The sequence below is a fragment of the Amphiura filiformis genome, chromosome 8 (genome assembly GCF_039555335.1).
Source record: "Amphiura filiformis chromosome 8, Afil_fr2py, whole genome shotgun sequence".
Lineage (NCBI taxonomy): Eukaryota > Metazoa > Echinodermata > Ophiuroidea > Amphilepidida > Amphiuridae > Amphiura > Amphiura filiformis.
Window position 1 is genome coordinate 60,973,418 of NC_092635.1, and position 24,555 is coordinate 60,997,972.

The following is a 24,555-nucleotide window of genomic DNA, read 5'->3' on the forward strand; positions in this document are numbered from 1 at the left end:
ATACTTGAGCTCTGAACCACAGTCAAAATGATCAAAATGTAATGACTCATTGCTGATGGTCTTCATTGAGATTTCGTTAATAAAATTACATTTGTATTTTGTAAGCTATATAGGCCTACAAGGTTGTTACGGCAAATCATAACAAAATGTCCACCATGAGTAAGCCTTCAAATAAGCGTCCGAGAAAGAACAACTTCTCGGAAGTTGAAGCTCTATTTCTTAGCGATAAATATGAAGAATTTAAGTCAATAATTGATGCAAAGCACAAAGATGCGAACACAAATCGAAAGAAGAGAGAGGCATGGGATGACATCCTCAGGCAACAGCAATCGCGATTTGCTGTTGAGAGGTCGCTCACAAATTTGAAGGAGAAACTCAGCAAGTTGAAAACCGAAGGAAGGGAAGCACTCCTCTCTCAAAAGAAAGCCAAAACGGCAACGGGTGGAGGGAAGCCACCGAAGGATCCAAGTCCTGCTGCACAGAAGATTATAGATCTCTGTGCAGACACCCCTGGATTCAAGGGACTCGATGGTATGTCTAAGAAAAGTAAAGAAGAGGAGACAGATGAGGAAACATCAATGGCTCACGATGACTACTTAGGTGAGTAAATAACTTCAAAAAAAAATCAAAAATTATTTTGTGGTCATTTTAAAATCACCTGACTGAATGTGATCAACACATCTATGGTTATTATATGGCTCAAAATATGCTAAGGTGTCATATTATAGCCATATATTTTGACATCTTTTTTAAAATAATAATTATAGAAATGGAATATTTGCTAGTTTAGTGGCAAGTTTAGGTAGTAAAGACATAGCATACACAATTTAAGTAAAATCCTTTCACTCTAAATAATAAAAATAATAAAAAATAGCTGTAAAATTTTCACACTTTTATTTGTAACATGCCAAGAGACGCCTTTTTTCAACAGCTTTTTTTTTTTTTTTTTTATCCTTATAGAAATTCATGTGACCTGTTTCCCAAAATGGTGCAGTAAACCAATCAAAAAAACAGAAAGAGGCATTATGAATTATAAGTTAACAGATCAAAAAAGGATTTAAAAGTTTGCCTTATGTATGTTACTATTGTCTGTCAAACTTTTGATTGATTTTGAAGTCCCTCAGTTTTTTATAAACAAAGACTTGAAGCATAAACTAAAGGGTAAATCTATTGTAAATAACTTCATTTCTCCATATTATAATCAATTTGTAAGTGGCTGCCATCTTTTTGAACATATAACAATTTTAAAATTTTTCTTGAAATGTCTGTCAAATAGTAACATACATGCAAGACGGTGCTGTAATTCCTGCTAAACTAGGGTGATACAGCTAATTATGCTACATGACATAGCATTTAGCTCCACCTAGCTTTGTGGCACTATCACTTTGTGAGGAGAAGCTTTTTTGATGACACAATCCATTGTTAAGTGTTGTCTGTCAAACATTTGGACGCAAGTAACATACGCAAGATTTGTATGTGTCTGTCAAAAGTAACATACGCAATACGTTTAAAAAAATTAAAAATCACTTGATGTTCACATTATGATGATAGTTTAGAGTTTATAAAAGTGTTTTAAAACATGTGATTTATAAACTGCATGTGATCTTTATTCAATTTCCCATCTTGAACTACTGTTTTTGCCAAATTATTATTCTGTATGTTACATTTGACAGACATCTTATGTATGTTATGGCTTGACAGACACACATATTTTATTTATAACAATTTATCCTCCTTATTGTAATATTTGGACACATTTTTTCCACAATCAGTTGCTGTAGGTCCTACACCTAAATAACCACAAAATACCTTATGTAATACTTTATAAATTTTTATTTGATTGCAGAAAATCATCAAAATTGTGTCTGTCAAATATAACGTACGCAAGGGCTAGAAAATCAAATTTGTGAAGTAAATGGTCTATAACTTATCTTTCTTTTAGTGTATTATGAACGATATATGTGCATACTATAATTTAAACCTGGTTGGAGACCAAAAGAAAAGAGCTGGAAAAATAATTGTGTGTTACACTTTTATGACACCTTAGCTTATTTTGAGCCATATACATTCACAGAAAAGAACACTTCGAATGGTTTCTGGAGAGAATATGGACTACTAAAATTGTTGGGTTTTAAATATTTTACTTTATTGTACATGACATACAAATATTAACATGCAAATTTGATATATTTTTTTCAAGTAATAGGTGTATTTTACATTTTCCCTGTGTAAATTGTAATAATACATAATGTTTGCTTGTCTGTTCTATTTAATAGATGATGAAGAAGATGATGCTGACGATCTGAAAAGTGACCAACCATCAACCTCTGCACCACCCAAGGATGAGACTGCAGCAGAGAAGAAGGCCAAGCAGCAACAATCCTTTGGTGCTCTCATTGACATAGAACGTTCAAATGCACTACTCAAACAGGAGAACCTGCTGCTGAAACAACAGAAACTAAAGCTGGAAATTGCTCTATTACAGCGACAATTGGATAACACACCTGCTGCAAGCCAAGACTCATCTGGTCAAACCTTTTTTAACTTATAAACCGTTGGAAGGGTACCGTAACCATGCAGCGGCAACATATATGCCCACATGTTTTCTATCACTTTAGTTTTAAAATGGGCATTGAAATTTCAATGTGATGTAGTGAAGATGATCCTTGGAATAGTTTTGATTCAGATGTCAATCAAGACATGGACTTTGGAGTTTTCGTGGATGCACGCCTGCTGTACTTTTACAATGATACTTATTTTGAAAATCAACATATTAAATTAAAAAAGATACTCTGAACAAGTAAAGTTCATATACATGTTAAGTCCTTGGTTTGTTGTAAAAACATACTATACATACTATATTGCTTCATCAAATAGAAAACAACATGCATCCACTTAACGCTGCTCATTTAGCTTCATGAGCAACACTGTGTAAATAATATTAGATAATTTAATAGCATATGATATATCTTGCTTGTTGTCCTGACAAAAGCCAAGCATGATTTATCTTTATCAAATTGACATATAATTTGTTATTGAAAATAAGTCATGCATCTTTACCAAAGAGAACATTGGTAACATGTCTCCAAAATATATATTTTACGTATCAAACAATTGAACAGAATTGCTTCGATTGAACATATCTGCTTAACTAAAGATTACTTGCTATATCATAATCATTTTTCTTGTGCAAATTTGGTTAAACAATACTGGCTTAGTTCAATGTTTATTCATTCACCCTAAATTTGTTGTGTGTTTTTAAGACAGTTTCTTATGTGTAAAACACACTGAAGACCTCAGAAACAGAATATTCTGAGAACATTATTTTTCATAATTGACAACAGGTCTATATGAAATTAAAACAATAAATCATGTCAAACTTAGTTCAAAATCATTAAGAGTCAGTGTTCTTAGTTGGTTAATGTAACTTTCATGGATTTTGCTTTGAATTGTAAAGCTGCTTTAAAACCTGTTGGCAATAAGCGCTGCCCTTGCTCTTGGTCCATTGAGTGCACCATCGTAGTCCAGTGGTGCAGGTTGAGGTCTTCCAGGTTGCCTGTCAGCCTGCAGTGGCTCATTTCTGTCTACTGCAATGTTGTGCAAGACCGCTGTTGCTGCTATTACTTTGCAAGTGGATTCGGATCTCTCATGCGACTCTGCACATGCATTAGATGGAACCGACGTTTCCATCTCCCAATGGTCTGCTCCACCAATACTCGAGTGCCTTTGTGAGCTGCATTGTAGCGTCGTTCATGAGCAGTATGTGCATTCAGGAGGGGTGTCATCAGCCAGTTGCGACAAGGATATCCGCTATCTCCAAGGATATATCCGTCAACCATATGCGCCTCCATATTGTCCCAGACTTGGCTGCTTCTCAGGATTCTGCTATCATGAGCAGACCCTGGCCACCTAGCAACAATGTTGGTCAGTTTTCCTCTGTGATCACATATTACTTGCACATTGATGGACAAGTAACGTTTTCTGTTTACATAGTATACTTGATTCTCATGAGGGCGCTCTATCCAGATGTGTGTCCCGTCCACACACCCGATGACTCCAGGAAGCGTCTCATATTATAGAAGCCATCCTTAATCTCATCAATGTTATTCTGATCGGGAACTTAACAAAGTCACCTAGTCTTCTACATAATGCATTAGTGACGCGATGGATGGCTCTGTTTGCCGTGAGGCTGAGACACTTGTAGGGGATCTCCAACTACACAATGGAAAGTTCCAGTAGAGTAATATTGCAAGGCAATAAGTAATTGCTGATATGGTAGCAGAGCATGGTTTCTTGCAGTATCATGTTCAATGTCTGAAGCGAGTAAGTCAGCAATGTACATGATGTATCCACGGGTAAATCTATATCGCGAATAAAGCTTGTCATCGTCAAAGAAGTCCAATGGACTTCTCCTGTCTCGGAAGACGCGTTCTTTCCTTATTTGACGACGAAGTTCAACAAGCTCCATGATTCTACGAGCCATGTTGTCAGTACGGTGTCCAAATGCAGACTGACTAGTTGTCAACTAGTGACTTAGCGCTGCCCCAGATCAACTCTAAGTTTTGGCAAAATTTTAGAATGTTGCTAACTCTAACTGGGTTTTATGAATAAGAATTAGCAATCAGCTAGGCTTAGCAGCTTGCTAAAGTCAATTTTAGTGGGGTTTTAGGGATGGGGTGGTTCCCCTCATTTCTCCTTTCATTGGTTAATTGCATTGTTTCCTCCTTTTTTAATTTGATGAAAACATTTATTTATTTATTTATATTTATAACAATAGGCTAGAAAGCCTGGACAAACCCAATAGTGAAACCACTAAATTAAAGGGATGCCCATTACATCAAAAACAAAAACAAAATAGAAAAAAAACAAAATTACGACAAGGACAGGTGGAATGGAGAAATAAAAGGAGACCAAACTAAATGGCTACACGAGGTGGAGACAAACAGCAGATTTAAAGGCTGGTAGGGAGGTGCTTTTGACAACATCCTCGGGCAGGTAGTTCCACAAGGTGGGAACATATGGGTAAAAAGACCTTTGGCAGAGTGTGAGCCTTCGGAAAGGTGTATCAAGAGAGAGGCTATTGAGATTGCGGAGAGTGGTCTTGGGGTGGGGCTTGAATGGGTTGGGAGAAGAGCAGAGGTGGTTGAGAATCTTAAAAAGATGGCTAAGGGCAGCAATGTCACGACGCTTAGACAGGCTTGGGAGATTGCATTTACAGAGAAGGTCTGCGTGAGAGAGATTCCAGGATTGAAGAATCACTCTGCAAGCAAATCTCTGAGTGGACTCGAGCCTGTTGGTTAATGTGACATTTAATGGATGGAAGGTGATGCTGCCATATTCCAGAATTGGTTGGACAAGGGCTAAGTAGAGCAAACGCCGGATAGTTGGTGAGGCACAGTTGAATGCTCTGTGAATGTAGCCTATGGTTTTTCTGGCTTTCTTAGAGATGAAATTGACATGCTCATTCCAAGATAATTTGTCAGAAATATGAATACCAAGGAACTTGACAGAGGAGACTCTTTCAATCACCTGGTTATTCATATAAAGGCTCATGTTGGAAAAGGGGTCTTTCTTGGTTGAAATAACCATGAGCCTGGTCTTTGAAGTATTGGCTGTGAGATTGTTTTTGGAGAACCAGTGGTGGATGGTGTCAATGTCAGCTTGAAAGCTGGTGATGTCACTGTCATTGCTGATAGGTTTGTAAAGGGTGGTGTCATCGGCATATAGAACTAGAGAACTGTTTGGAGAAAATGAAGACATACAAAGATCATTAATGTAAATAAGAAAAGTAGAGGCCCCAGGACGGAGCCCTGGGGCACACCCGACAGAACAGGAGTAGGGTCAGAAGAAACACCATGGCCAGCAACAGACTGGGTTCTGCCGGAAAGGTACGACCTAAGCCAGCATAGAAGGGGCCAGTGATACCAGCAGAACGAAGTTTGAGCAACAATGGATTGTGGGGGACTTTGTCAAAAGCCTTACTAAGGTCGAATAATGCAACAGCCACACTCTCCCGATTTTCAAGATGCACATACCAATCATTAAGGGCCGTAAGGAGAGCATCTGATGTTGAGGATTTGGGAAGAAACCCAAATTGCTGGTTGGTCAGGACTTTGTTGAAATTAAGATGAGTGATGATATGTTTATGAATAACTCTCTCAAGAGTCTTGCAGACAATAGGTTGCAAAGAGATGGGACGGTAATTGGTAACAGAGTGACGATCACCAGACTTGAAAATGGGTATGACCCGGGAAAGTTTCCATGCACTGGGTGTAACACCAGTGGAGATGGAGAGATTGAAAATCTTGCACAAGATGGGTGACACGGAAACAGTGGTGTTCTTAAGCATCACTGCAGTTATGCCGTCAACACCTGCAGCTGAGTTATTGTTCAGCTTGCTAATGAGCTTCACAATTTCCCCAGGGCTGCACCTGAAATGAGATAAAGGATTATCAATGTTATAATGAGGAGCAGCAAAGTCTGAGGCAGTATCCGTATTAAAGCACTCAGAAAAGAAAAAGGCTAAAAGTATTGGCAATCTCAAGAGGAGTAGAGGTGCAGGTTCCTTGTAATTAATGGTATCGGGAATGGAGGATTGGCCAGACCGAGACTTGACATAGCCCCAGAAGGATTTAGTGGGAGAGTTATTGTTCAAAAGGCCAGCAAAGAAAGATTGCTTGGCAAATTTCAACTGATTTGAAAGGGCATTCCTAGCAGCTTTATATTTGGTATAAATGTCGGCTTTAGATGTTTTCTTCCACTTATTAAACAAGGCATGTTTTTTCTTAATTAGATACCTGAGGTCAGAATTTAGCCATGGAGGATCCTTAGACTTGCAACGGATGAACTTTTGAGGAATACATTCAGACATGGTTTCCATGAAAAATTTGAGAAAGTTATCCCAAGCAGTGTCAACATTGACACTGTCATCAAATCTATACATAGCTAACTTGCTGTTGACAGCATCCCAGTTGGCTTTGCTATATAACCAAATGGATCTGCCCACAGCAGGTTTAGGATCTGATAAGGTGAAGTTGACATTACACCTAATTACACTATGGTGGCAGGCACCTAGGGGGGAAAGGTTGTTAACATCACAAATTAAGCTGGAATCGTTGGTGTAAATACATGTATGGTCAATCAGAGATTGGCCGGTGGCCCAAAAATAGGTGGGTTCAGAAACATGCTGAAAATAACTCATGCTGAAATAACTAATGTAAGACATTAAATGTCTTACAATTTTGACAAATTGTACTTTTTTTAATGGAAATATTTTCATGTCTTCTTTTACTTATCAAACACCTTACAGTATTGCAATATATTCTGAAGTAATAACAACACACAGGAAATAATTATCACACACAAAATAAGTTGTTTTGTTGCACATCTTCGTACACTTTATTCATGTCCCTGAAAGTAAGATTAACATCCATTGGGAGAATTTGCCAATTTTGGGGTTGGGACTCTACTGTATATATTTTGAGGGTCAAATTTTGGTATAGATTGGACGGGTGGACCGGGGTGGTTTCTGATTTCTGGCCAAGACTCTGCATGCGCCCATACCAATTCATGACATGCGACCAAAAGGTACAATTTAAGGACAAAAGTGTGTGGTATTTAATTAAGCCTTCGTGTTGTCTCAGTTGGAAGCGTGATGCGCCACACTATCAGTGTACATGTATTCTCCAACATGGTTGCATCCACCGATATCGCTGAATAGGCCGGAATGGAGCTACGTCACATTGGTGAAAACAACCATTGTAGTGCCGGTGAAAACAACTTGCGCAGATCAATCAAATTAGGTCACTGGACTGTGCACCCACTGCGCATCGCAGCCATACACTTTGCGCTGAGTGCCAAGGCTCCCGCTGGACGCGAATTCTTGCGTCCAGACGCATTTTTGAATTGCTGGACGCAATTTTCAACAAATTTCATCAACCCGTTGCTGGACGCAAGTTGATTCAGCCCAAAAAAGTGATTATAAGCTAAACCAAATTGGTGTTTGCAATGATCCTAAAAATCATGAAAATTTCTAAACCTCCATCGTGCATAAATATTTTTACATCATTATTGACCAATGGACCAATCAGCACACGAGTTATTGACCTTTCACATTTAACCACTCCCATTTTGCAACACTTCCGGGTCACCGGTCAACCAGTCAATGAATGAAAATTCTTACGGCAGGGAGACATGATAAGATTTTGCTTAAGGGGGTACTACACCCCTACCCAATTTTGTGCCTTTTTTTGCAGTTTTCTCCAAAATTATAGTGCATTGGGGACAAGTAAGATATGTATATTATTGGGGCAAGGACTGCAACTACTGCACTGGAAAATTTATTTCAGCACAGACAACAGTTGTCAAAAAACTCACGTAGGCAAGCTCACATCAAGGCAAGCTCACAAGTAGAAACCCATCAATAATGTTTATTAAGAAAATGTGTACTAAATCAGCATTGTACAGCATTGTCCTGCTCTTCCTCCTGCTCCGCCACCTCCTGCTCCGCCACCTCAACCACCCCTGCTTATTGTAGTGCTTAATTCCACTTAACAAGCTTTACTACATGTAATTAGTCAAAGTGAATTGTTTTAGTTTTCTCTTCTGATTCTTTTAGCCTACTAAATTGCTTACAAGATAAGACCAAAACCAGGTCTTTGTGATGTAGCACTAGAAAAATGTCACCATCTAAAGGGAGACATTTTGTCTTGCATGTCACAAAACCACCATATTTGGGGTCCCAACTTAAAAAACATGACCCCCATTGATGGCCGTGTGAATGAACTGCGACTCAAAGGAATCCCCTGTGATTTTTGCTGAACCATGAAATGGTATCAGCCTATAAGTGTGAATGTTACTAGCTTACTTACTAGCTTACTTACTAGCTTACTTACTAGCTTACTTACTAAGTTACTAGCTTACTAACTGACCATTTGGTCTGAAATGGACATATCTCTAAATGCCACGAAGGTATGATCCCATGAGTGGTGTCATATGAAAGAGTAAAACATAAAGAATATAATAAAAATATTTCCAAACGCCGGAGGTCATCCAGGGGTCACAGGGGTCAAAAAAGGTAATTTTAACTGAAAATGCTCTGATTGAGCTTAAATTTAAATGCAATGATCCTTGTGACATTCTAAACATGTTTTAAACATTAAAAAATTTATTTAAGGTCATACAGAGATCATAAAGGGGTCAAAGGTCGAGGTTCTCAAAATGCTCCAATTGAGCTGAAATTTAAATGCAATGATCCTTATGACATTCTAAACATTTAAAAAATATTTTAAGATTCATTTAAGGTCATTAAGGGGTCATAAAGGGGTCAAAGGTCAAGTTTTCCAAAATGCTACGATTGAGCTGAAATTTAAACGCAATGATCCTTATGACATTCTAAACATGTTGAAAATATTTTAAAATTCATTTAAGGTCATTAAGGGGCAATAAAGGGGTCAAAGGTCAAGTTTTCAAAATGCTTCAATTGACCTGAAATTTAAATGCAATGATCCTTATGACATTCTTAACATGTTTTTTTTTTAAATTCATTTAAGGTCATTAAGGGGGTCATACAGAACGGCAATTAATGAAACAGTCTTATTAAAATTAATACTATCCTGCACAGTATTGCTGCTTGATCAGATCATCAGTCATCCGCCTATCTTACCTCGTGCCCTTGCAAAGGGCACAGTTGCTCAGTTTATTTTATATTCTTTACTTTTCCTCTTTCATTAACACCACTCGGGTGGTCATACCTTCGTAGCATTTCGAGATTATGTCCATTACAGACTCCGGGTGACATTGGTATAGGCCTACCACAATATACTGCCGAAGCCACATGGTTCAGCTATGGTGCGGTTATCGCTCTAGTTCTTGTCTTTTACAAGATCAGCCATTTGAAACAATCACAATCAATACTTTGTTAGTAGTAGTATGCAAGTATTGAGAAGACATGTGGACCAGAGAATGTGAAAAACACAAGTAGGTAGCATTTTTTTTAAATGCGAAGTTCACTCCCAAATATACTGCACGAATCACCGTGTTTATCTCCAATTCTTTTCATGGATATTACCCACAATGCACTCTGTTCTGAAATTGCGAAAGGGCTTATGGTCGCATGTCATAAGGTGGTCCATTTTGCGTTACAGGCCAAAAACTTACCAAAAATGATTTTTGGATATTTTGGAGGTTTTGACCCCTTTTATTAATCAACATGACTTTGGAAGAAAAATTATGTTCCGTTTTTACGAAAACCGACAGTTTCCGCCTAATTAATGTAAAGGATTCAATGTAAATTTGAAACTTTATGCATTTTTCTCGTTTTCGACTATTATCAGAGCAATTTACATTGCACATCATTGGAATAGAGTTTTTGGAATATTTTGTATCAGAATATGTTCCAAACATGATTGTGAACATCTTGGAGTCAATAAATGACTCTTTCAATAAAAGGCGCCTTGTATACAGGGTGCGTAAAAAGTACGTAAAATTAATAAATTTTTTTTAAAATTTTTTAAGGACAACTTGTTAACACTTCAACATACATAATTTTGAATGCAAATTTTGAATTTGTCAGCAAATTTCACCCCAGAAAATGTATACTTTTAGCATAGTAGACTGATTAGCGTGCTACAATGTATGGCAAAATGCTGTTTCTTCAAATTCGATATTAGAAAACAATAGAATACATAAGGAATTACAAGTGCATTCCATGCAAATCAGCGTACCACTTTACAAGCAGTGATACTGAAAATGTTTTAATGTTTCAGAACAATACTCCGATGTGTTACTCACAATTAAATATTTAAAACAGCCCCATATTATGTACGGTACTGTTTAAAAGATATTCATTGCAAAACATGTCTGGGTGTGACAACAATAACATTCCCATTCACTCAGCACACTCAACCTCCTCCTGATCCACCTGCTCCTGATCCACGTGCTCCTCCACCTCCGCAATTTCAAATGTAAACTGCTGCCATTTCTTTGTTTAAACATCTGTTTCATTGAAATTTTCCACAATTTTGACCCCATCCTTCAGCTTTAAAATGAGACCTCTATAGCTCAATAGGACAAGGCCGGGGTTGTTGCAGTATAACATTTTTCGTTCCGCCCCATTTAGAAAAATGTAACACCTCCACCTTTTTAGGGTACAAACTTGTGACATGCGACCTTGTACGGACGCACAAACATTTTGTGGGACACACATTTCCCGACCAGGTTTTACAGTTGTCATGTAGGTATGCCAGGCAACCCTTAGTTAACACATTTGCTAGTCAACCAAATTCGCCGAAAATGTCAATGCATATTTACATAGAAATTTAAAACAACTGGTCAAGAAGGAAACCTACATAAATATGTTTTCTATACTTCACTTGACCCAAATATATGATTTTTTATGGTGATAAGACAATCGCACATGGAATTTTAGAGGGATTTTGATAGCAGTTCCATTAAAAAAAGCTGCTATCATAATGAGACTAAGATCTAGAAACACCCCCGAAATGCCGTTTTGGGGAATTTTGCTAGCTAAATCTTTTTGATGAAAGTCAATCTTTGACAAGATGTAACTTTGCTACGGAAAGTGCTATGAAAAAAAGGTTTTCAGTGTTGGCTTTGTTTACTCAAGGGCTTTAATGTGATATATAAAATGATGCAGTTTGATGGCAAATTTGAATTCACCTAGCATACATTTTGTACCTATGTCATGGTTGTGCGTCCGATCGATCGGACGCAGAGTTTTTGGTTGTTTTGTAGTCCGAATAATCAGTCCCAGAACAAATTATTAATTTCTGACATGATCGTGTTCTGGGTCTGAACTGTTTCCATATGAAATCTTGATGGCAAATTGGACAAAAGAAGCACATGGTTCTACTTGACAGCTTTTTAATCCCTATTCATGTTACGTGAATCACGCTATTGTGGACCATCTTTCTGATACTTGTGTGTTTGGACAAGCGGAACAGTCTTTTGTCTACCTCTCTGTTTGTAAACAGACGAGGATGTCGAAATTGACATCCTCTCCGAATAGGAAAGTCAGCGTAATACTAATAGTACGGCACTAGTTGTTTTGATGCTAGCATGCTAGCGGGAGCCTTGCCGAGTGCGTACGTGGAATGCATGTTTTGTTTTTGAGCTGCAAGTTACATGTACTGTTAGTGTTACATAAGATAACCGATTCAGTCTCTAAACAGATGTCAGCAAGTGAATTTTGTATTGCCATTGGGAATGATTTATATTATTTAGGCATGCCACTTATCCTATCTATTCATTCTCTACAACCTCTATTGATTGCGACCCCACTTGACATTTACTTCCTGTCAATCAGGACAATACTCTATTGTCCCGTGGTGGTGCTTATTTACATATTGTTTGCCATTCTAACTTTGTAGTGAATTTGCTCTCAATGAGAGAAGACACAAACTTTTTTTGCTCTGAGTTTGCTGTCTTATTTTGCTACTTATTTCAATTTGAACTTGCCTTCAATTTTTGACTTGAATTTGTTTTTAAACTACAGCATGTAGTTCTTGTTGTTTGCTTTATATTTTGTTGTCTGTCCCTGAAGAAGAGCAGTTTATCTGCTCGAAAGCGTCGGTTGTTTTTTTGTCTGTTAAGTGTTTCACTGCTATGTACACAGTGATTTTCATCACTTCCAGTGTACTGTTTTCCTGACACTTCTGTGGGCTCTGGAATTGGCAATTTTTGGCCATCGAACTTTGCCTGTTTTGTGCCTACTCTGGATGTTTGGTTTAGCGTGTCTGTTTATATGCACAGTGATTTTCATCACTTGATTTTCATCACTTGTTCTAGTGCAGTTTTGTATTACCATTGATCCTTGTTGTTTTTGCAGGTTCAGCACTTACTTCTGTGGGCCTTGGAACTGGTAATTTTGGCTATCGAACTTTGCCTACTTCTTCTGCCACGTCTGATGTTTTTGTCCCCTGCATACTGTCTAGTCTGTATTTTACTTGTTTCCCCACATCAAGTTGGTGTACCTTGCTTTTTTTCTTTCCTGTTGTTATTATTCAAGGTATCCTCTTGTATCATTTATTGATCCTTGATGTGTTTTGTGTCCTCGTCCGTTGGATTCACCATTACCCACTTTTTTCTGATTTTGCTGGTGATCCCCTGCAGCCGTCATGGTTCCGGACCTAGGACTCCTCTCGCTTGTCTCTCGTCTACATCCCCAAATCCGTCTTGTCTTCAATCAGCTTCGAAAAACACAAGAAAAAATCTTGCGCCACACTTCTAATCATGATTTTCTTACTACCCTCAGATCAATCAAACTCATCCCTAAAGGATTGTCAATTAGAGGCCACATCAATACAACAAGTAGGTTTTGTTCTGACCTTGTTGATGAAGCTTTTCTTTCTACATCCAGCAAGCTTCTTGATATTCTCATTGTAGATTCTGTCAATGCTGTTCAACAACAGTCTACTGAATTCTTGTCTCTCTGTCGTGTTTTATCTTCTCTGGTTAACCCCGATATCTTTTCAGCCATCCTTATGAAACTCAAAGAAATGGGCTCTAAACTTCAATTCGAGCTTCTAACTCAAAAATGTCAGAAACTCCGTGAGAACATCAGCATTGCACACGCATCACCTGGTGCTTACCGCTATATCGACGAGTCTAAGCGCCCAGCTATGATTAGTGGTGATAAACCCAACATGCAAGCTTCCATCCTTAATGCTACCAATAACAACGTTCACCATGATAGCAGACCTACTCACAGGCCCACACCGGCACCAACCAGAACTCACAAACGGCGTTGGGTAAAACGAGCCTATCGGCATCGCCCCAATATAGCCCCTATCACTGATAACAAGAGTGTTGTCAACTTGTCTTCCCACAGTCTTAACGAACATGAAGCCTCTGTCCTATCCCGCGGGCTGAAATTTTGTCCGACAAGTACCTCTCTTGATGATCTTGAGCTTCGAACGGACTTGGATAAATTTGCCCGTCGACTTCGTCTTAAAGTTCACTTTCACAGAGACGATGAGGAGAACACTAACACCACTCCTACGACTGATGAAAGTCTTCTTAATCATCCCCTCTTGAAGCGGGAAAGTCTTTTCACCCAATGCTGGTCAAGATCCATTTCTTGATGCTTATATCACTGAGGTTAAAGCAGACATTATCCAAGGGATAAAGCCTAAAACATATCGGAACATCTCTCGTGATGAGAACAAGGCTCTACATGATATCAAAAATAATCGTAGTATTGTTATCAAGGAGGCTGATAAAGGTTCTGCAGTTGTCATTCAAGACAGGGAAAGTTATGTTCACGAGTGTTTAAGACAACTCAACAACTCTGATCACTACCAACAACTTGACCATGATCCTACCCCTGAATTTGAAAAGCGTGTGTGTAAAGGTCTTAACAAAGCCTTGGAGGTGGACCTTATAGATCATGATTACAAGGTTGCGCTCACACCTAAACGTCCCAAACCAGGTAGATTTTATACTCTACCTAAGATCCACAAACATTTTGACACTATACCAGTTGGTCGTCCAATAGTTAGTGCCAATGGCAGCATCACAGAGAAGGTTTCTCTTTTCACAGACCACCATCCCAAACCACATGCCTCTACTTTGCCATCGTATGTTCAGGATGACATGGATTTCCTTCGCATAAGATAAAGGCCGTTAACGCACATGGGCCCTTGCGCCTAACACCATACTTTGCACTATGGATGTTTCAGCCCTGTACACTAATATCCCGGCAAACGAGGGTATAGATGCATGTCGTTCTTTTCTTGAACCCACTTACTCTCCTGACCAACTTGATGCTTTCTGTGACCTCATGGAAATTGTTCTTACTTGCAATAATTTCACATTTGACAGCACAAACTACAAGCAGATATTTGGGACCAGTATGGGAACGAAAATGGCGCCCTCTATGGCCTGTCTTTTCATGGGTCGTCTTGAAGAACGTCTACTCTCTTCAATCCCCAAGAAACCCCTCATGTGGATGAGATATATCGATGATATTTTCTTTCTGTGGACACATGGACCGGATGAACTTCAGCACTTTGTCAACTTCTGCAATTCATTCCATCCAACTATCAAGTTTACCTCTGAATCTTCTACCAAGGAAATACCCTTTCTAGATGTAATGGTATCCATCAGAGATGATACTCTCCACACGGACCTGTACTCTAAACCCACTGATTCACATCAGTTTCTTCACTGGACTTCCTGTCATCCCAAGCATACCAAGTCTAGTCTTCCATACAGCTTGGCTTTCCGGTTGAACCGCATCTGCTCCTCCCTGAGACACTTCAGAAGAGAAAAGTTGAACTTGAATGCTTTCTAAAGGCCAGAGGCTATCCTGGTTCTGTTATCAACAGACAAATCAACAAAGCTCTAGAGATTCCTAGATCTGATGCTCTCGAGCCTAAGACGCCAGACTCTGATAATCCAGAACGCATTCCACTGGTCATCACTTACCATCCTTCGCTTCCTAAACTTTCTCAGATACTTCACAAACACTTGCGTATCTTGCATTCTTCAGATAGATGTAAGAAGGCAATTCCTAACCTACCCATGGTAGCTTATCGGAGAAGTGCTAACATCAAGGACATGATTGTACGTTCATCCCTGCCTCCAGCCCAACCTCCACCTAGAGGCTCGATTGCATGTGGCTCATGTTCTTTATGTAAGCATGAGATCCACTCTAAACCTAAATGGGGTGGTGGCTCACCAGTCGCACACACCAAGAAAGGGTCGTCTTTCACTAGTTCTTCCACAGGTGAAAGTCATGTCATCCACAAACACCTCAGTTGTCAGAGTGAGAATGTGATCTATCTCATCACATGTGCTAATTGTCAAGTACAGTATGTGGGAGAGACTGGTCGTAGCCTGGAAACCAGACTGGGTGAGAATTGCGCCGATGCTCGCCTTAACAGAAATACACCAGTAGCTAAACATTTCAACCTCCCAGGACATTCTGCAAATCACATTACTGTCATGTGTATTGACAAACCCCCAAAGACTGACACTTTCATGCGAAAGAAACTTGAGAAAGACTGGATCTCTAAACTTCAGACAACCCAACCACTTGGCTTGAATGCTAAAGATTAACATGCCAGTGTATCTTTAGGCCTATGGATCTTGTTAGCATTTATTTCTGGACCTACATGTAGGCCTATTTGTTTGATGTGTCAATTCACATTTGGCCTTCTTATTGTAGGCCTCCTTGCTTGCTAATATTTTCCAGCTTTTAGCAGTCCCTGTATCACTACCTATTTTGGCATATTTCATGTCAATTTGCAACGGTATTTCACTGTGCTTTGGTTTTAGTGATTTTTGGCTTTATCACTTTCATCCGCAGGCCTATATCTGTACATGCACTGAAATTAAATTTTATCATGCATGGACCACATGCTTTCATACTTTCTCTGTTTTTCTACCTCCCCCTCTTTTCAGTATGCATATTACACTTTAATATTTGAGACCTTCATTGTCTTGTGTTTTATCCAGCAATTTTTGGCTTATTTTTCACTTTTCTTGATACATGTATTGTGTAGGTCTATAAACATTATTTGTTCTTTATTTAATATGCATTACTTTTCTCATAATATTAAAGTTTGAGTGACATTTGTCCACTTATCCTATCTATTCATTCTCTACAACCTCTATTGATTGCGACCCCACTTGACATTTACTTCCTGTCAATCAGGACAATACTCTATTGTCCCGTGGTGGTGCTTATTTACATATTGTTTGCCATTCTAACTTTGTAGTGAATTTGCTCTCAATGAGAGAAGACACAACTTTTTTTGCTCTGAGTTTGCTGTCTTATTTTGCTACTTATTTCAATTTGAACTTGCCTTCAATTTTTGACTTGAATTTGTTTTTAAACTACAGCATGTAGTTCTTGTTGTTTGCTTTATATTTTGTTGTCTGTCCCTGAAGAAGAGCAGTTTATCTGCTCGAAACGTCGGTTGTTTTTTGTCTGTTAAGTGTTTCACTGCTATGTACACAGTGATTTTCATCACTTCCAGTGTACTGTTTTCCTGACACTTTTGTGGGCTCTGGAATTGGCAATTTTTGGCCATCGAACTTTGCCTGTTTTGTGCCTACTCTGGATGTTTGGTTTAGCGTGTCTGTTTATATGCACAGTGATTTTCATCACTTGATTTTCATCACTTGTTCTAGTGCAGTTTTGTATTACCATTGATCCTTGTTGTTTTTGCAGGTTCAGCACTTACTTCTGTGGGCCTTGGAACTGGTAATTTTTGGCTATCGAACTTTGCCTACTTCTTCTACCTACGTCTGATGTTTTTGTCCCCCTGCATACTGTCTAGTCTGTATTTTACTTGTTTCCCCACATCAAGTTGGTGTACCTTGCTTTTTTTTTTTTTCCTGTTGTTATTATTCAAGGTATCCTCTTGTATCATTTATTGATCCTTGATGTGTTTTGTGTCCTCGTCCGTTGGATTCACCATTACCCACTTTTTCATGCCAAGAAGATTAGTATGAGATGGAACCAAGATTACGGGGTCATTTTACGGGATTGTTTACTCACCTAGGTTCATGTTCTCACTCAGTTTAAGCGGAGTTCTCAAAACGTACACAAGGAACACAACAAGAACGAACCAGATAACCCACAAATATGTCCAAATCCAATTAAAAGCGGCTTTAATTTTATCTGAACAGGCGTTCCAGAAACCCGCCATGTTACCTCGCCCGACCAACAGGGCAACAATGCCCACTAAGCTATTGATATTTGATGATAATAATAATGCATTTAATAATTTTACAGTTCCGTAATCATTATATTTGTCAAAATAATAATAGAATGCAACGAAAGTAGCTTATATTTAAATTATTCTAAACTAGAAAATGGTAGCAAAAACAAATACTCACAATAAGAAAAATCGTGATACATTTTTTTTTAGTAACTTGCACGTTCGTAATCCATTCTCCGTTGTTGGCTGCTAGGGGGCGTAAATTAAAACTAAAGTTACTGCAGGCGGTACAGGACACGATCTGTACGAATTTTGCCATTGGATAAAGCCATATAAGCCACTGTGGAAGATGCTGTAGTGGAACATTAGCAGCTGCATCTGCCGCAACGTTGTCCGACGGGGGGATTCATGACGGTACTTCAAGATGGACTCTAGTCAGGGTTCGCAGGTTTTTGCCGCAGGTGGAAAAAACCGCGGTTTTAACCCTGGTTTTAACCGCTTGCTTTATAAAAACAGTTTTTGCCACTGGCAAAAATGGCAAAAAAAAAAAGTGATTTATAGTTCAGTTTTTTCATCTCAAAACAAATTATTATGTTCCAAAAATAATTTCCTGAGTGTAACAACTTAACAAGGCCAGATTTTGTAATTATAAGTAACATATTAGGAAATTAAAGTCATGCGTTTTCATTGCTCAAGTGCATTTAACCGAAATGTGTCATAGCCTAGGCAGCTCTAGGCCTAGGGGCCTACATTGTATATCAAGTTCAAAACGTTTTCATTTTAAGGGCTTGATGAGACAAAATATGTTGAATGATTCATTTAAAGTTTTGTGTTACTGTTTATGAGCTTTCTGTGTTACTTTTTAATATTTGAGTGACTGTAAGTGAGTTTTTGCCAGTTTGCCAGCAAAAACAGGTTCAATGCCAGCAAAAACCGAACCCTGGCTCTAGTGTTGGAGACCTAAAATGAAGAAAAGCACTATAGCATGATAGTGGACAGCTTTCTGGAAACTGGAACGCCTCAAGTTGGCGAAGCCCGTCCCTGCCAATTGAAACAAAAAGCAAGCTGTTTCTGTAAAGGTGCGAGTCATGGGTAATCACCAAGGACATGCTTCCAGCACCCGTCCTGGGAGATACTGAAGGGATGCTGAGATGCTGCAGCCAACTTGAACACAATTGTTTGCTTGCCCAAGAATAGTTGGAGAAAGCTTGTAGTCGCCTGCTCCGCAGCCGACTGATGATGATGATGATGATGCATTTTGTATTGATATTTTTTGTACCCATCTGCAGCACCTTTCGGGGGACCATAAAAATGACCATGGGGTACCATAGGTTTCTAGAGCAAAATACATGATGTGGCAAGAGCAGAGAAGATATATGATTACCCTTCCCATAATCCTTTGCAACATGATACGTCATTTCATCAAATGACGCTCCTATTACTGAGGTTTCCTTTGTTTTCATGAGAATAGATTGGCTGAATATGGGTCGCTAGTCAAGAAATAAACATATTTTGCAAGATCTGGATATTCTATTCTATTCACTGAGGTATAATTCGTTACTATCCACTCATGCGGCATTCCGGGGGGGCACATCAAAAAATTTGGTATGTAATGTTCCCCCGGAATTTTGATGTGGTGGGTCTTTGGGAGCTGACAGCGTAGGCCTACCGGTAAAAGGGGGGGCGGTCTTTAATCATTAAAGTGTTATCCAAAGACAACTTATATTCTGTTCAAATGGAGAGAGCTCATAATTTTTAATGTTATTACTAGTATACTGAAGATACTCATAATTTGTTCAGTGCTAATAGCTCATAATCTTTTCAGGTGACTGTAGACAGCTCGTAATAGCTCATAATTTGTTCAAATGCTATCTACTGAAGATAACTCATTATCTTTTCAGGTGTTATTTATAGACAGCTCATATCAGTATCTACCGGTACTGAAGATAGCTTATGTTCTATTCAAGTGTACGTGTATCTACTGTAGATAGCTCACAATATGTTCAAGTAATATCTACTGAAGATAGGTCATAATTTCATGATGCTATTTGCCATGTTTACTATAGAAAGCTTACAATATTTTCAAGTGCTATTTACTATAGATAGCTCATAATCATTAAGGGCTATCTACTGAAGATAGCTGTTCAAGTGTATCCACTGTAGATAGCTCATAATTTGTTCAAATGTTATCTACTTAAGATAGCTCACAATATTTTCAATTGCTGTTAAAACAGTAGACGTAGATAGCTCATAATGATCATTAAAGTGTTATCTACCGAAGATAGCTTCTGTTCAATTGTTATTTACTAAAGATAGCTCATAATTTGTTTTAGTGTATCTACTATGGCTCATAGTATGTTCAAATATTATCTACTGAAAATAGCTCGTAATCTTAAAGCAATGTCTGCTGAAGATAGCTCATAATCTTTTCAAGTGCTATCTAGTGAAGATAACTCATAATTTGTTTAAGTGCTATCTACTGAAGATAGCTCATAATCTTAAAAGCAATGAGCAATGTCTGCTGAAGATAGCTCATAATCTTTTCAAGTGATATCTACTGAAGATAACTCATAATTTGTTTAAGTGCTATCTACTGAAGATAACTCATAATTTGTTCAAGTGTTATCTACTGAAGATAACTAATATTTTGTTCAAGTGCTATCTACTGAAGATAACTCATAGTTTGTTCAAGTGCTATCTACTGAAGATAGCTCATGATCTTAAAAGCAATGTCTGCTGAAGATAGCTCATAATCTTTTCAAGTGCTACCGCTATCTACTGAAGATAACTCATAATTTGTTCAAGTGATATCTACTGAAGATAACTCATAATTTGTTCAAGTGATATCTACTGAAGATAACTCATATTTTGTTCAATTGCTATCTACTGAAGATAACTCATAGTTTGTTCAAGTGCTATCTACTGAAGATAGCTCATAATCTTAAAAGCAATGTCTGCTGAAGATAGCTCATAATCTTTTCTAGTGCTACCGCTATCTACTGAAGATAACCCATAATTTGTTCAAGTGCTATCTACTGAAGATAACTCATAATTTATTCAAGTGATATCTACTGAAGATAACTCATATTTTGTTCAAGTGCTATCTACTGAAGATAACTCATAGTTTGTTCAAGTGCTATCTACTGAAGATAGCTCATAATCTTAAAAGCAATGTCTGCTGAAGATAGCTCATAATCTTTTCAAGTGCTACCGCTATCTACTGAAGATAACTCATAATTTGTTCAAGTGATATCTACTGAAGATAACTTATAATTTGTTCAAGTGCTATCTACTGAAGATAACTCATAATTTATTCAAGTGATATCTACTGAAGATAACTCATATTTTGTTCAAGTGCTATCTACTGAAGATAACTCACAATTGGTTCAAGTGCTATCTACTGAAGATAACTCATAATTTGTTCAAGTGATATCTACTGAAGATAACTCAAATTTTGTTCAAGTGCTATCTACTGAAGATAACTCATATAATTTGTTCAAGTGATATCTACTGAAGATAACTCATATTTTGTTCAAGTGCTATCTACTGAAGATAACTCATATTTTGTTCAAGTGATATCTACTGAAGATAACTCATAACTTGTTCAAGTGATATCTACTACAGATAGCTCATAATCTTTTCAAGGGCTATCTAGTGAAGATAACTCACAATTGGTATCTTCTCTTTAGGCTTGCCGCTTTTCCTCAGCTCCCCTTCACGACTACGGCTATTAGCTATTGTCAACATTGAACCCATGCAACTCTGAAATAACAACAAAATTTATCTCGACATAAAAGAGACCCTCGATTTTTAAAAGCCTAAATCGCCTCACAAAAATCAAGTCTCTCATGTTGTTCAGTACCACATCGCTTCCTCTACCCAATTTCATGATGAACAGCGCCAATTGTGCAATTTCCCCACCAGCGTTTTTTTATTTACTTAAAAGGTTGACGATCATCTCCTAGTGAGTTGGCCTCTTAAAACATCCATAGTTTTCGTGTAATACTGATTCCTACATGGGTTTAATTTCCTATCGCTTAATTAAATTCAGCTTGCCACAAAAACTCTTCTCTGATAGGTTTAAAACAGGTTTTAATAAATTGGATTTTATTCCGCAGGTCAAGTAGCCTCTTTCAAGACAAGTGCTGTAAGGTTTTAACTGTTAACTCCGTTGACTTTATATCTGAGTTGATACATTAACTATAAATGACATTTAAGAAAAGGGTTCTTATTTCATACAGTGCCTCCCTGAGTTGCATCTTAAAAGACACATTATAAAGCGTTGGAAGTGCATTGTAACCCCGAAGTCGATACATGAATTTGATAGCATCTCGACGACGCAAGCGTAGTTTGTAATTTTTGAGTTAGCGCAGATATCAGCATGACTGTAAAGATGAATGTGCCAGGGAGAGAGTGTTCACTGTAGCTGACTCAGACAGTGTTTCATGCTAGCAAAGATAAGAAACATTAGGTGCCAGCCAGTACAACATCACGGAATATCATCATTGACGATTGTGAATTTAAAATGAAGCATTGTTGTGCTGGTGTGGTGAAGTCGTGCAGAGAAAACTACACTTACCACAAGAAAAACAGCAGTGCCTAGTTGGCCGCCTGCATACGTCTGCTGTGACAACAGGTATGTTTTCACAATATTAAATTGCATTTTGTAAATGTCTTTGAGATTTGAAAAATGTTGTTTTTTCAAATGCTATTTTTTTGCGTTTATTATAATAATTCAAATATTTGTCGTTTTTTAGTCTAAATCACGATTGTTTGCAGATTATAATATAATGTTAAGATATTGCTTATTGCAATTTTAAGCACCAAATCTTAAAACAATGATTTGGTAAGGAGTTTTTTGGAGGAAATGTACAATTAGGCCCCCCTACATATGCCCTGAAATAAAATATTTTGGTTATTCTGGAGAAGTGGTGTAAATCATTCCATATCAGTGATTGAAAAAAACAAAAAACAAACAAACAAACAAACAAACAAACAAACAAAAACAAACACACACACCAAAAAAGAAATAATTACCCCATATTTCCGATTATTCCCTTCAGGGTCAGACAGACTAATACACATGTCTTGTAAAAATTAAGGATGGTCTTAACCCTGGAATTATGGAAACTTTCGGGCCTCATAACTGTTTAATTGTTGGTCTAAAGTATATAAAAGTATACATATTTAGAATGGCAAAGACTTGCTAAATTCATCTGTGAGGTCAAATTTGGGCCAAAATGTTCATTTTTGAAGAAAATTCCCCAAAACGGTTTTTTTTTTACTCAAATTTTTTCAGTCAACGTAACAAAAAGATTCTTGGGCCAAAAAGTTGTTGTTATTAACTTTTCAAACTAGATAAAAATATCTAGGAACCGTTTTTTTCTTCAATTTTTTTGAATTTTGACCAACTTTATGAATTTAAAATTTGGGGGAAAATCAGGCTTTTTTTATGATTCTTTGGAAAATTGAGCAATTATTTGCCCATTTTTGGTGCAAATTTCTGTATACTTTTATATTCTTTAGACCAACAATTTAGCAGTTATAAGGCCCAAAAGTGTTTCCATAATTCGAGGGTTAAGACCAATACTTTTTTACTTGCATTTACATTTGGGAGCAGAATTTGATTCAAAAGTATGCATTTCTGCCAAGTATAAGAAGGCAGTCTTCAGTCATGTATATACATAATATATAAGGCCTACTCAACTATGTTTTACTTGGCATGGCAGTTACTTTCTAGAATACCCCAGTCCCCAATGATTCCCAGTATTTGCTATCTACGGTAGATAGCACATAGGCAAGGTAATCGTCAATTCCTAAATAGTATTACATTTCATATGAGATGCATTCATATTATTTGAATGAGTGAGCGAATGTTTTCTTGTCAAATGAACTCGCAAATCATAAACATGATAAAGAAACGTTGAAAGCGTGGAATCACAAGCAAATGTTTCATGTCAGCCCCCACACGGGAATATACTCGTGCTATACAGAGAAATTATTTTAAAGCTCTCCACGTGGGTGTCGACTGCAGACGACAAGTTTCAAATTTTGTTTTAAAAATTCAAACATTTCAGAATTGTAAATTGTCATGATCATATTGGAATCAACACGAAAAATGCATTAGAATGAGTACAAACAAGCCTAGTATTGGTTCAGTAGTTCTTAAGACAGCCCTTGATATTTTGAGAAAATATCTCAAAACCTGGACTTTCAGCATGCAGGGTGTTAATGTACGTCATAAACATTCGTCTCTCCCCGTATAAAATGATGTCAAGTTTGGCATGGTGCTTAAACTTGTCGAATAAACACGCGTTAGTATAGCAACCATGATGAGCATCATCCACGATAAGTTCTTGATTATTATAGCGTGTAATTGACAAAGTATCGAGCATAAAATCTTATCCCACATGACATGAGCATGCATTAATTAATATTAAGTAAGCAGCAAACTGAACTAGACTTAGCTGTGGTCTAAGACCACGAACACAGCCGTGTTGTTACCCCTTAATGACATTTGACCACAAAATATATGAAAACCCCATAGACATTGGCTAATGTCAATGTATGTGTGTACGTGGCATCACTTTGCCATGTTATTTGTGGCAGAAGGGCATTTTGAAAGTTTTTGTCTCAAACCGGAAATGACCCCTTAATGACCTATGACCCCAAATAAAAAAAAAACCATATATACATTGGGAAAACACAATTCATGTGTGAACATACCATCACTCTCCTATGTTTTTCTTAGCTAATAAAATGTTTTGAAAATATTTCAATTTATACCGGAAGTGACCCCTTAATGACCTTTGACCCCAAATCTGTGTACACCATATTGACACTGGGTAATAACAATGACTAGAGC

The 24,555-nt window shown here is 37.7% G+C and overlaps 2 protein-coding genes across 2 annotated transcripts in view; one reads left to right on the forward strand and one right to left on the reverse strand.

The window, feature by feature from the left end:
* LOC140159331 (suppressor of tumorigenicity 7 protein homolog) overlaps positions 1-17,688 on the reverse strand; it is an 89,333-nt gene extending 71,645 nt beyond the window's left edge. The window contains exon 1 of the mRNA XM_072182774.1: positions 17,528-17,688. Within this exon, the coding sequence (XP_072038875.1) occupies positions 17,528-17,678 (151 nt within the window). The 5' untranslated portion in view covers positions 17,679-17,688. The remainder of the gene's footprint in view (positions 1-17,527) is intronic.
* Positions 17,689-21,921: 4,233 nt separating this feature from the next.
* Positions 21,922-24,555, forward strand: part of LOC140159329 (sarcospan-like) — a 63,601-nt gene continuing 60,967 nt past the window's right edge. Inside the window, exon 1 of the mRNA XM_072182770.1 lies at positions 21,922-22,326. The gene's annotated coding sequence lies outside the window, so the exon portion shown is untranslated. The remainder of the gene's footprint in view (positions 22,327-24,555) is intronic.